This window comes from Choristoneura fumiferana, chromosome 12 (genome assembly GCF_025370935.1).
Source record: "Choristoneura fumiferana chromosome 12, NRCan_CFum_1, whole genome shotgun sequence".
NCBI lineage: Eukaryota > Metazoa > Arthropoda > Insecta > Lepidoptera > Tortricidae > Choristoneura > Choristoneura fumiferana.
The window spans coordinates 21567472-21581627 of record NC_133483.1 but is presented as its reverse complement, the minus strand read 5'-3'; the positions used below and the strand labels follow the sequence as shown (position 1 = coordinate 21581627).

Below are 14156 nucleotides of genomic sequence, written 5' to 3'. Positions count from 1 at the left end.
AGCGGCCCATATCGGTAAACTTCTCGCATTATTAGACACTAACATGACTGTAGTAGTTGAAGCGTTTTTCACAAGCAAAAAACTAACACTACAAGTAGCATTACATTGCTGCGCTCGATTGACTACTGCAAACTCGTTCCCTTTGCAATCTGGCAATGTAATACAACTTGCACCACTTTTCTGCCAAGTCTAAACAGGCCCTTTACTACGAAGTGCAAAATTCGAACTTTGTATCTTGCCGTCCTGCTGACGCTTATATTATTTAATACGAGAGTGAAAGGGACGGTACGATACGAACTTCGATTTTCAAATTTCGTAGCAGCCCCCCTGGGCTTCACGTAGGGCCTTTACAGGAACTGTGGAGACTTCTCGCGATCCTTGTACCCGTTTTCTCGGAGAGAGGTCGCTCTGGCTACCCTCCCGTACTGGATGTTGGGCGTGAGAAACTTCTGGTGGTTACTGCTACGGAAGGTCACCGTAGTCCGGGTTCTGACGCTAGACGTGTTGGACTTTTGTCGCATGCCTTGCATCTAGGAAAAGAATAAAATTAGTACAAAGAGGCACACAGGTCCATCAGAAGAGGTCTTGAGTTCGCCTTTAGGGTCCAGCACACTATGCCGAAATCATACGACCAAATTTCTCTCTGATTTGACTCTGTGTGATAGTTTCGTGAGGTCCGTTTGTCAATTTTGACATTTGTGTCACTATTTTGATTTGTTAAATAAATAAATGAGCCAATCACAAGCAATACTGAAACGTCAAATGAACCTCTCGATAATTAGTATGACCTTAGGGCCATCTTGCGATATTTGGCCTGTCAAGAAACCTTCATAAAAATCCGCCTGTAATCATGAAATAATGTTACTTGTATTAAAAAAAAAATACCAAGGAGCAACTCAATATTTACATGTATGTTATAGAAAATTTTGTTTAGTTTATTTTTTGTTATGTTTGTTGTGCGAAAGAAAGTCTTTAGGGCCAATTATAAAATAATAAACAATCAGATAAGAAACTGCCAAGAAATATCTAAAGAATAAATATAAATCTCGAGTTAGCGTTAAGCTCAGTTTAGTAGTGTCAAATTGTATGGAACTGTCAAGCTTAAGCCTGGATTAACTACTAAATCTAGATTTATTTTTTCCTGCAAGACAGCCTTAAAGTATGCATGTATAACTTTGTCATAATTATTAAAACTATAATCAAGATTGATTGTTATCACTAAATTAGCGTGGATGTGTTTTAAATGACTTCTTATAAATTAAAACGCTGAGTGATCTTTCATTTACCAAGTAATTGTACTAAAATATTTCAACTTCTGTTCTGTCTTGATCTTGATGTCTGAAGACGCAGCAATCTCAATTATAACATAAACATTGTGTATCTGAGACGAAAATGTCATGTGGTGTCCAAATCTAAAAAACGCATGTCCTAATTTTTCGTTTTACACTGTTTTAAACAACGACACCGAAAACCACGACATAAACATCCCAATTTTACCTATAGTACCTTTTATTACATTCCACCACTGCACTTTGTGGTTATTATGTAGGCATAGTCAGGCATGGCGCACTCCATATTTTATATATGAAGCTACAAGTACCGGGCGGCGTCATCTGGACGTACCTACTACGAGTAATTTCGCAGGGCTGTCGCGCGCGGGATAAATCGTACATCTGTTATGCTGTGATTGTTCACTCACGCGATAGCAAATATGTCACAGTTAGCCATTTGTATTTTATTATTAGAAAACGTAATCGGTATTAACTATCTTTAACCCCCGACGCAAAAAGAGGGGTGTTATAAGTTTGACTGCTATTTGTGTCTGTGTGTCTGTCTGTATCTCTGTGTGTCTGTCTGTGGCACCGTTGCTCTTAAACGGGTGGACCGATTTGAATGCGGCTTTTTAATATGAAAGTAGGTTTTCTAGCGATGGCTCTTAGATATGTTTCATCAAAGTCGGTTAAGCCGTTTTAGACATATTGAAAAGTCGGGGGTTTTCCAACATTTTGTTGGTTAGATTAGTTTAACCTTAATTAGTATTTTTTAACGCAGTCGGGTTTTGATTTTTTAATTACTTCTTTATTTTCGGAAGCTTTAATAAGTTATAGGGTAAGGTCTATATCAGCACCTGAATTCTGCGATGTTTAGTCCGATACACTGTCACTGTTTCAATGAGTCGAGCTAAGCTTACTGAGGAGGCCTGTATCCTTAGATTGGAGGGATGTACCTACGAGTATAATAGACCGAGATGATAATGAACCCAAAAATATTAAAAAGTAGGACAATCGTTTTTAAGATTTCGACAGTAGCATAATATATTTTTGGACGACCGGATGGCCGAGTGGTTAGAGAACCTGACTATGAAGTTTGAGGTCCCGGGTTCGATTCCCGGCCGGGGCAGATATTTGTATGAATAATACGAATGTTTGTTCTCGGGTCTTGGGTGTTTAATATGTATTTAAGTATGAATTTATCTATATAAGTATGTTTATCCGTTGCCTAAGTATCCATAGTACAAGCTTTGCTTAGTTTGGGACTAGGTCAAGTGGTGTCAAAGTGTCCCTATAATATTTATTACTATTATTATTTATTATATAGGTACAGGGTGTAGTGTGAGTGTAGAACCAAAAGCCGCGTTGTTAACTTACATGAAAGTGAGTACTAGAGTGTATGTTACCGGAGTCGTGGCAAAGGAGCTTCCGCAGGGAGCGGCGGAAGTTGCGCGTCATCAGGCAGTAAACTATCGGGTTTATGGCCGAATTCGCGTGCCCTGAAAAAAAAATTTTTTTGCTTAAAATGACATTTTCAACACAAACTTTTTTGCCGACTGTACTTTTAATTGTCTGTATTTGCATTGGCATCCAAACTACATTTCCGTACCAAATTTCAAGTCGATGCCATTAACCATTGAGGAGTTTGGTTTGGTTTAACCTGGTGTGTGTGAAGTTCCCAATCCACACTGGGCCCGCGTGGGATCTACGGCCCAAGCCCATTGGGAAGTGAGATGATGATGATGATGACAATGATGACGATGATGATGATGATGATGATGATGATGATCTCCATTTATTTGCGACACCGGTAGCGCTTAGAAAATCCTCGCTAGTTCGTGCTTTATACCTAATGAACTCTATCCTCGAACCGGCCTCAAGCTGCGTGATGAATGTCTGAAGTTCTGCGAGAAAATAGATGTACGACCTTTCTCTTTTAAATTGTAATTAGGTACTTTAATTTGTTCCGTAATGTATTATTTGGGTAAAACTTTAGCATAATCGAAACCGATGGATGCAAATGGCGAGTTGTCGTTCATTGTAGCGTTCTAAGGGGGGGCTTTTGTTCAGCAGAGGACGTCTTCCGATTGATGATGATGATGATGATGTTGCATAATCATTGGATCTTGTACCCAAATGGCTGTCTGGGAGAGATCGCTTTTAAGCGATAAGACCGCCTATTGTCTACACTAAATTCATGACAATGTGTCTATGTAATTTTTTTTGTACTGATTTATGGTGTGCAATAAAGAATATTTGTATTGTATTAAATATAATGACACGGATAACTCACGTCTTAAATCGAGTTTAGCTTAACATGTTTCGGGCTAATCCGTAGCCCTTCGTCTTCGGAGCAACGCGACTCAGCGGCTGCTGACACGCGCACCAACTCGATTTAAGACGTGAGTTATCCGTATCATTATATTTAATTTGAGTGAGTCACGGTAGTTTCATGTTCAAAATATTTGTATTGTATTGTATATATTTCACAGTGCTTTATTTTTACTGTAATGCTGTGAATTTTTTTAAAAATTAAATAAATGATGATGGTGATGATGATAATGATAATGATAACGATAATGACGTTGACGATGATGCTGACGATGTCTGAGAAACTCTTATGATCTTCGTTACCTAGCAGCAAAGTATAGGGCATCAGGAGCGCGACGGAGTCGACCTGCACGGCGTTGACATCAATCAGCAGCTGCAGTATGTTATACGGCAGCCAGCACAGCGCGAAGAGTATTGCGAGGAGGAGCAGGATCCACGCCACACGCTTGCGCTCGCGCACCAACCGGAGCCGCTGGAAAGAGAGTGATATTCTCTTAGGCCTCATTCGCACTAGAGCGTTTTTAACGCCCGTTAAAAAAGCGGTTAGATAGATTAAAATGCATTGCTATAATGTTCACACCGTCAGCGCTTTTTGTCGAACTATGTTGAGTTTTTGACGTTGAGCGGTGGGCAATAAGTCAAATCTAATTTAACGCCAGTTCTTAATGCAACGCTTTACAAACTCTCGTTCTAATGAAGCCTGTCCTACTTGTATAGATATATAACATCATAACGTTGTAGTTGAAGAAGTTGTATCAAACAGTTGATTACTGGGTATCAGAGAGCGACCAGCGCAGACGATGATCAATTACAAGAATGCTGAACGTATTACTATTCTTGTGTAGTTAATAGGGCAGATAATTGCAGAGTAATTCACAAAACACTCAATTTTCTGTCGAAACTGCCAACCTTTTTGTTTTAGTCAATGGGCAAGTTGAGGAAATTTTCAAATAGTTTGAAAAGTTCTCGGAAAATTGTGGAAATTTTCACAAAATATAACGAAAATTTAAATTTTAGAATAAATCCCCATACAACATTTTTCCTATATTATTATGAAAAATTCCGAAATTTTGGAAAGTTTCTTTTGGCATGTCGATACTGCTTAGTATGAATTAGTATGAAACACGGAAGCAAGCGACCCGGTCGCCAATGAAATCTATAAATAGAGCACGCTATTATGTTGTTAACTTTCTGTAATAAGCCTAGAAATTAAGGTTATAAAGCTTCCAGAGTTCGGATCTGACTAATTAACAGAAAAGTTATGCTGCGAGATTACTTATTTGTGAGCCTAACTCCTACTAAGACGCCTTTGAGTGGATATACCTAACTGTATTTTATTGAATTTAATTATCTAACGTTAAAGTCCAACTAGAATGTTATTATAACGCCGTTTTTATCAATGTCTCTTGTGACAAGCATATTTGAAATAGAGAAATTGTAGTACCTCAGTTTCAGGGTCACAACTCTGTGAATCGTAAACACTGACACCGAAGGGAAAAAAATGCTACCGCCGAAAACACCTTTCGTAAAATTCTCGGTCCAGTATACAGGGAAGATGGTAGATCAGTAAGAACCAAGAGTCAGAAGATATGGATCTGAGTCGATTGATCATGGAATAAATTAAGTCAGTAAGACTTTGGTGGCTGGGACATCTAGAGGGAATGCCAGCAGACAGGATGGTGATGCGAGTACACAGGACTACCTAGTGGTTGGTGACCGGTTGACCGGTCTAAGTAACCCTGGAAAGACGAAGTAGAGAAAGATCTGTGTACCTTACACTCACGGAAGTGGGATGAGATCGCAGGGAAGTGCCACTTGTCTTGTCTTGTGATGGGACTACTCAATGGGACTAGTGGGATAGACGGGAGTTGGCGCCAACTCATATCGGAGATAAAAGATAAAAGGGTCGCTGAGCCAGCAGAGAAAGTTTGTTTGGAACAAATAAGTAAGTCAATTGAGTTGGTAAGTAAGTGACGACATTTACGAAAGAATGATGTTTTGATGGCATGTAAAAAGGATAATTAATGGGTGATATTATCTATCTTATTATACTTGCCCTTCCAGGACAAGTCTCCAATCTCCTGCTCATTAAAACTTACAGCAGCCAATTATAGCAAGGCGGATTACATCACGCAATTTTGTACTATAAACTCTAAGCACACGCCACTTAGGTCTAAATTTAAATCGTCGTCAAAATGGAAATAAGCCCTTCTGAAATTACGCTGTAGGTAATTATGTAGGTACGTAATGATATTAAGGGACGACGAGGCTGAGGATCAACTAAGACATCGCACAAATATTGAATAATTAACACTCAAGACAAGACTTTGCCAGCGACTCCATTCGTAACGCTTCCAAACGCTGCCAAATATCTTTATTTTATAATTAATAAATGTTTACGTATTTAAATGAAACTTTTAAAGTAAAACTGAAAGTTAATAAATATAGAAATAAAAAGGAAAATTAAAAAAACTATGTCATATCTATCCGAGAATTTAAACCCCTGACGTATTTTATTTGAAATCTGTTTAGTCATTTAAATTGTAGGTAGGTATTTATACAAGCATTTAAAAAATATCATTATCTATTTATTATAGCAGTCATGAGAATATTCGCGATGTACAGAATAATAGACAAGCTTTCAATGTAGATTCTCAAAATGATACAATTCGCTTACGCATCCAGACCAGAGGTAGGTACTATGTAATTAAGTAAGAAAATTAACATATCGTTCCGCATTTACATCGCAAGTTCAGATGTAAATTTAGCCGTAGAATGTTTACACGATCTTGCTCACGTGAGAGTTCAATTGTGTACACTAAGAGTTGGTACACATTTTTGAGTAGGTATTTGAGGCAGCCCAAAAACTAGTATAATGATTCCTTATGCTACTAATTCTTAATGCAATAGTCGGTGATTATGCGTGTCTGTGCGTATGTTTTGTACTCCTTCACGTTAAAACAGAGGAATTTTTGTAAAACTTGTTAGGGTAGAAGTACCGTTTTTGGCCATCTTAGCACCATTTTAGGACAGTTGACATTTGAAGTAATATATAGTAGTATTAAAACAATATGTTTAGTGAGTTTTCAAAAGTTTATACTGAAACAAATAAAGTTTGTAATGTTTTATTACTATAATTTTATATATAATGTTGTATGTAATATATTTCTTATTGTATGTAGTTATACTTAAAAAATTAAATAATAATATTAATTTTAAGATGTCGGAATAATACATGCCGAAAGTTACAAAATTAAATGTTTCAAAATTCAGTAAAATCTTTAGCAAAGAATCCGACATCATAAATTAATAAATTAATTTTAACTTTAAAATAATTTTAGTTATAATCCTTTTTAGATTGTATTTAGCGCATTTACAATTTAAGGAAACTGTAGGTCTTATGTTAATCATAAGTATTTCTGTACACATTCTTGTATACGACCGTTTGTTTCTCTTCTCAATAAATAAATAAATAATAATAAATGGCCATAAACGGCACAGTGGCCAAAAACGGTACTTCTGTCCCACCTTAAAAACTGGACGTTTGAAATAACAGGCTAATTTGTATCCCCATACTCTCCCAGGATCCATGTAACTTCAAAATATTAACCGCACAGTATAGACACATATATGAAACTTTGCTCAAGATAAATAAAAGTCACAATGATTTTTAGGGACTCCCATGAAAATTTAGCGAAATCTCTTACCTGAGAAATTGTTTTAATTTTTCAGACTTGTCATGTAAGTATTCTAAAGTCAACATGCCTCAAAAAAAATTTTTTTTTGTCATACTCTAAAACTAGTTTAAACGCATTTCTTTAGCCGGGTTTGTGTTTTTTGTTTCTAATGACATAAATAAGTACTGTGTACAAGTTTTACATCTTATAAAAACCTACTTTAAAATGTCTAGCATCTCTCGGACTAATAGTGAAAACGTTCACTGTTTCACAAGTTTAAAAGAAAGCAATTTTTTTCTTCCTGCTTATTAGTGTTAGCATTTTTTATACCCATCTCCGTATTTTATAATATTTCAAATTTTAGCGTTTTTTTAAAACCTTGAGCTATATTGTTACTCGTGCTCCAGTTACTTTAGTTAAAAATGCGCTTTCATTCACTGAAATATACTTAGACATTAGTAATGCCATCACTGTTTAATTTGTTCGAATAAAAAAAGACAGCATCACATTTATCTGTCACATAAAATTTATCAATGAGTGGTGAAAGATACCCATTATGTTGCACGGAAAATTCTTCTTGTAAACTCCAAATAAAATAAAGAAATTGAGTTATTTATTGTAAATAGAGGTGATAAAGCATTCTCCACTAATAATTGTAATCAACTGGATTTGAATTTGGGTGCTGCGGTTCAAAAGATTACAACGACATTTGATATAACTGTAACGTATGGTTGAATATCACATTTCTAGTAGATATTACTTGAAAAAAAAAGAAGTATAAGTAAATTCACCTAAGTTCACAAACAAATCCCTGATATGATTGGTTTTTGGAGTCTTTTTGTATTTTTTATTTCAACTCCAAATTTGTTACTTTTACGGGTATCCCGTGAAACCATATCGATAATACAAACTGAGACATGGATGCACAGAAAAACCAGAAAAAGAGACCAGCACTGGGAATCAAACCCAGGTCCTCAGCAATCCGTGCTGCGTGCTATAACCCCTACACCATCGCTGGACAGGAATCTAGACACGAATTTTTCCTATGCATACATATCTCAGGTTGTCCAGCAGTGGTGTAGGGGTTATAGCACGCAGCACGGATTGCTGAGGACCTGGGTTTGATTCCCAGTGCTGGTCTCTTTTTCTGGTTTTTCTGTGCATCCATGTCTCAGTTTGTATTTTCGAAATCCCTAATACTTACCAAACAATAATTTCCGCGCTGAACTATGTCATATGAAAAGTTTTTGATTTAAGCCACGGACAGATAGCGACAATTTTAAAGATTTTCTTGCTGTTCTGGTTACAGCACTAAAAAAAGCCTCAAGCAAAGTGTAGCTAATGAGGACTATCGTTTTTTGTCTCACTAGATGGCGCACTGTTGCGTGAGGTTTTTAAGTATGGCTTTCAAAGTCTGTTATATTGGGCGTGAAGACAAAGTTTAGATTAAAATCATATTTAATACACCTTAAAACCGTACCATAAAAATATCGAGCAAGCCACAGTGTTGCATAGTCCCCGTTTTGTTCGGAAAAAAGGGAGGAAAAAGGTTTCCGAAAGACAAAACTGTCTCAAAACACAGACATTCATTGCCCCGGAACGCATATTTGCCATAATTAATTTCAGATATTGCAAAATATTCACAAAATTATTCTAATTATAAATAAACCCGCGTAGCTCACCCAAAAACTATGAGATTTGACATTTCGGAGACCTCACGCTACACTAGCGCCTCTAGTGGCGAATTCATACGCGATAGCCCTCATTATAAATGCAATTCGCCAAAGTTCGCAAGACGCAGCATAAAACCCTGAATATACTCAACACGCCGCGAGGCCGCAAAGTCTGAAAGTTTTAAATTTAACGATGACAGCTGATGCCTATGTGTAGCCAGTTTCAAAACTTCTACGTGAACCTACCCTCATTTATATCAGGGACGTTTACAAATAGGTCATTTAGAGACTATTATAATACATCTCTGAATTATTTAGATTAGGTATTATATTATGAACTCGGGGGTATGTACGCCCAGCTACGTCTGGAATAACACATGGGCTACTTTTGATCCCGATATTCCCACTACATAGGGATACAATTTTGAAATTTCAACCGCTGAGTTTAGAGTTTTGAAATTTTGGAAAGGTTGTTCTTAACACAACCATAATGCAGACCACGATATAAACTTTGGGAATTCCCAGGGGAATTTGGTGAAATCGCGGAATTTCAATTGTAACTACCAGATCGAATAGTTTACGCGTGCGAAGGCGCGGGTAAGCTCTATGCTAAATAAAGAGAGTCCCACATAACTTTCCACGGAAAGTATGCATAAAGCATTTCACATCGCAAAAAAAAGTCCTAATGGTTTACGCGATAGAATAGAACCTGTAGGTAAAGGCTATTTTGAATACAAATTCCATTGTAAAATCTTTACAGATGTGTTGAGTCAAGCCATCTGTTGAAATATTCCTGGTTTATTTTAAAGAAATTCTTAAACGAGAAATCACATTTGAAAGACTAGCATATTTCTTTATTCAGCCTTTCTGTCCGATCAGCTGGAATGCTTGAAATAATCCTGAAAGCATTCATCAAATTTTTAACGTCCTTTGCAATCTCGATATTGATTATTTTCTGTATGGCAATACTTTAAATAAACTGAAATGGAAAAATGATTCTAGTAGTCTAGAACTCTGTTAAGTCGTTTAAACTACGAGTATATACAACAGTCGAGACAACGGACGGGGAATTTCAAATGTAATTTCGCACATGAATTCTGATTAACCCAGAGATTATTATTATTTTCTTTCTACAAAAATTAACCATAAGTAAAACCTTAACTATAAACTAAATACCAAACTTAAAAACTTAATACCAAATAAATTAAATCTAAAAAAGGTCCCCGTGGCATGGTGCATAAAACGCTGGCAGAATTCTCTCGTTGAATGGCGATGGCGATTCGTTGAGAGAGATAGCTGCTAGCCCTTTGGTCTCCAGTAGTGTCGACCAGGCGCTTTTGCACTTCTTTAATTAATTTGTGTGCGCCGGGACCCCAAGGACCCAGGGCCTCAAAACCGACAGTAACGAAGTTGTATGCAGAACCGAGACCATATCTATTATTTTTTACCCGACTGCCCGAAGGAGGGTTATGTTTTTCGAGCGTATGTATGTATGTATGTATGTGGGTATGTATGTCCATTTCTTTGGTCCTCGCTACAGCCTAAACGGCTGGACGGATTGTAACATATGAGGTATCATTGGATTTGTCATAACTGTCGGAGTGACATAGGGTATATAATATTACAATATGGCGTCTGCGAAAAAAATATGGCGAAGGAATAAATAAAAAAAAAATTGTATTGTAACTATATGGGAATCAAATAAAAGCTAATAATTAGCCCATTCTAAATATATAGGGGTTATAATACTTTTAATCTACTATTTTCATAGAAATATCAAAAAAGAATAAAATAAAAAACATTAAATTTAAAAATCAAAAAACCCGACTGCCTTAAAAACTAAAAGGAAGAAAATAAGTCTAGTGGTCTAGAACTCTGTCAGGAAGCTCATTTAAGGTTCAACAGTCGGGACCCATTCAAATCGTAACCAGCTCATAAAATCTTGGTAATGGGTCCCGACTGTTGAACCTTAAATGAGCTTCTTGACAGAGTTCTAGACCACTAGACTTATTTTCTTCCTTTTAGTTTTTAAGGCAGTCGGGTTTTTTGATTTTTTAAATTTAATGATTTTTATTAACTTTATGGCCTTCTTAGGGATCATCATTCATCATCATCATGAACTCGACCTAATAACCTCCCACTGCTGGGCACAGGCTCCTTCTCATAATTAAATTGCTTAGGCCGTAGTTCTCAAGTGGCGCCTGTGTGGATTGGAAACTTCACTATCTTATGTAAGTTTCGTCATGATGTTTTTCTTCGCCGTGAAGCTCGTGGTAAATGTCGAATACAAAGTAACCATTACGCCCATGAATTTCTTAAAACTCAGAGATGCGAGCCCGGGTTTGAAACCACAAGCCTCTGTTAGAGTAGGTCAAATTATGTCTAGGCCACCACGGTTTTTTGCTCGCATATTATGCATTCTCGAAAATCATCTACATAAAATTCACGTTTATTTTCTGTTTTAGAACTAAGTCACTTCTAAGGCTTATTTTAAAATTAAAAGCAAATCTTAATACTTCAACTTAATCACAACGCCGCAAGCCCAAGGGTACAGTTAGGTGCATAATAGAAAATGTGGCGAGTATACAGTCACAGACAAAGTACCATATAATGGGTCTCTGTAGGCATAAAACAGCGTAATGGTCGCTATACTTTAGCATACACAAAAGTTAATTAAAATAAACATTCTTAAGGGAAATACGGACACAATTTAAATCAAGATGTGAGCATTTTAGAAGGTTACTGACTTGGACACACAAAAATTAAGATTGTATGAAGGTTTGGTAAGATGCACAACCTTCATACCAAATAACAAGTTTCAAGGATAACCAGGAACAACTCTTTTAATGGCTGTATCTTGTGCTTGCGTTGACTTACAAGTTTAATTAGGGTTCTGTACCCAATGGGTAAAAACGGGACCCTATTTACTAAGACTTCGCTGTCCGTCCGTCCTTCCATCTGTCACCAGGCGTATCTCATGAACCGTGATAGTTGAAAAGTCAAAGTTACAGTCTTATAATAATAATGTTTAGTAATTTAATTGCGACAGAATTTAATTTTTTTTAAAACCCTTTTGAGTTACAGAACCCTTAAAATAGACGATGGAAGCGAATAACTACGAGTAACTTGTAAAATAGAAAATAAAATAGAAATCATCATCATCATGTCAGCCGAAAGACGTCCACTGCTGGACATAGGCCTCCCCCAAGGCTCTCCACTCAGACCGGTCTTGTGCTTTTCGCATCCACCGCGATCCCGCGATCTTAACCAGGTCGTCGCTCCATCTTGTTGGAGGTCTACCGACAGCTCGTCTCCCGGTCCGCGGACGCCATTCGAGAACCTTTTGACCCCATCGGCCATCAGTCCTGCGAGCAATGTGCCCCGCCCATTGCCACTTCAGTTTCGCAATTCTTCGAGCTATGTCGGTAACCTTAGTTCTACTGCGGATATCATCATTTCTGATTCTATCCCGCAGAGAAACCCCGAGCATAGCCCTCTCCATAGCCCTTTGAGTGACTTTGAGCTTCCAAAATAGAAATAGAAATATTTATTCGCTATTCGCACAAAACATAATAAAAATACATTAAAGAAAGAAAAAAAAACAACAATATGCGAAAACTTAGTTACTTGTGTAACTTGTATTACCTGTTCAATCAAAACGCGAGCAATTTAGGTAGAAAACCAATTGCCGAAATCAAGTTTGTGGGATAAATCAAAGTGCGACATCTAGCGGTTTTCGTCGTCACCGCCAATAGGATTACTTAACTTTGCCGGAGTAAATTGTGTTTTCTCTGGGTAAAACGTAACGTTATTGGCAATTGGAATTGGCTATAGGCTGTAGGAGTTTGAGAAGGAAAAAGCCACGGTGACCTAGTTATTTGACTTATGGCCTTTCAAGCAGAGAATCGTGGGTTCAAGGCCGGGCTATATTTGAAATTTACGAGCTTTACGGTGTGCGGAAATCTCTGCAAAGCAATTCAATGGTATGTGTGAAGTTACCAATCTGGACTAGGCCCGTTTGGGAACTACGGTCTAAGCCCTCTCATTCTGAGAGGAGGCCTTTGCACAGCAGCAGACGTGTATAAGCTGGGATGGTGGTGGTGGTTACTGGGTTAGAATAGTTTTCGTTCATTGTGGTGTTCTAAGAGGCAACCTTTTATTCAGCGGTTCTCTTTTGGATGGCATACAATTATTTGAAATATTATTGTTACGCATTATTGCTTTTAGGCGAATTAGCGATGTGCATACTCTTTATTACGCATATTTTTTACGCATAAAATTAAAAAGCATAAATACAGAAAGCAACATCTTCATGAAGACCAACGTCAAATAGCATAAATACAAAAAGTCATAATAATAAATTTGCATCATTACCCTTCTGAAGCCCACCATATAAATATTTTGCAAAAAATTGACAAAGCAATTAGAATCTAATTGTTTCGAGAATAAAGTCAAACTGCCGTCAAACTGCCATGGTGCAAAACGATAGAAAAACAAAAGAATTTTTACTTTGTTACATTGTCATAGATTCCTAATTCCCTTGAACTTATTGTGTACATTCTATTGCACATTGGGCCGCACGAGGTTACAAAGTGTATAACCACAATCACGAGCCTGATGCACTACGAGACAAGGTTAGTTTTGTGTTAATATATATTTAGGAACTAAGGCGAGGTCGACGGTCCGCGAAGCGGACCTCCTATTTCGCTTCGCGCCTGAATATCATACTATATAACCTAATGTACCTAACGTGATCTAACCTAACCTAATACTTTGTTGTTCATTTGTAACAAATAATCAATAGCCCAAACAATAATATGCATAATGTGTATTAGTCTAATACAAATTAGCCCAACTGAAATTATTCTAATAGCTTAATATGCCAAAAAGTAGTAGGCCAAAGTATTACTATGCGACAGTACTATTATGCCAAATCAATTATGCGAAACAATAATAGTCAAAAAAATGCGATTGAAGGGGATCCCTTATTCAGCAGTGGAGGTACAGCTAATGATGATGATGATCTTGTATATTGTATTTGTTACTCAAAAAGGTAGCTTCTGAATAGATTCAAAAGTCACACAGATAGTTCTGTTATAGACGCATGCAGACGTAAGAGTAAAAAAAATATATATTCACGAACGCCAGGGTGGAACCTTTTAACAATCAATTTCACTATAATTTCCTTGACAAAAGTATGGGAT

The 14156-nt window shown here is 37.1% G+C and overlaps 1 protein-coding gene across 2 annotated transcripts in view; it reads right to left on the bottom strand.

Moving 5' to 3' along the window:
* Positions 1-220: 220 nt before the first annotated feature.
* LOC141433598 (QRFP-like peptide receptor) overlaps positions 221-14156 on the bottom strand; it is a 248127-nt gene continuing 234191 nt past the window's right edge. For both annotated transcript variants that reach the window (XM_074095710.1, XM_074095709.1), the window contains 3 exons: positions 3906-4074; positions 2649-2770; positions 221-530 (listed from right to left, as the gene is read on the bottom strand). In XM_074095710.1, the coding sequence (XP_073951811.1) occupies positions 348-530; positions 2649-2770; positions 3906-4074 (474 nt within the window). In that variant the 3' untranslated portion in view covers positions 221-347. The remainder of the gene's footprint in view (positions 531-2648; positions 2771-3905; positions 4075-14156) is intronic.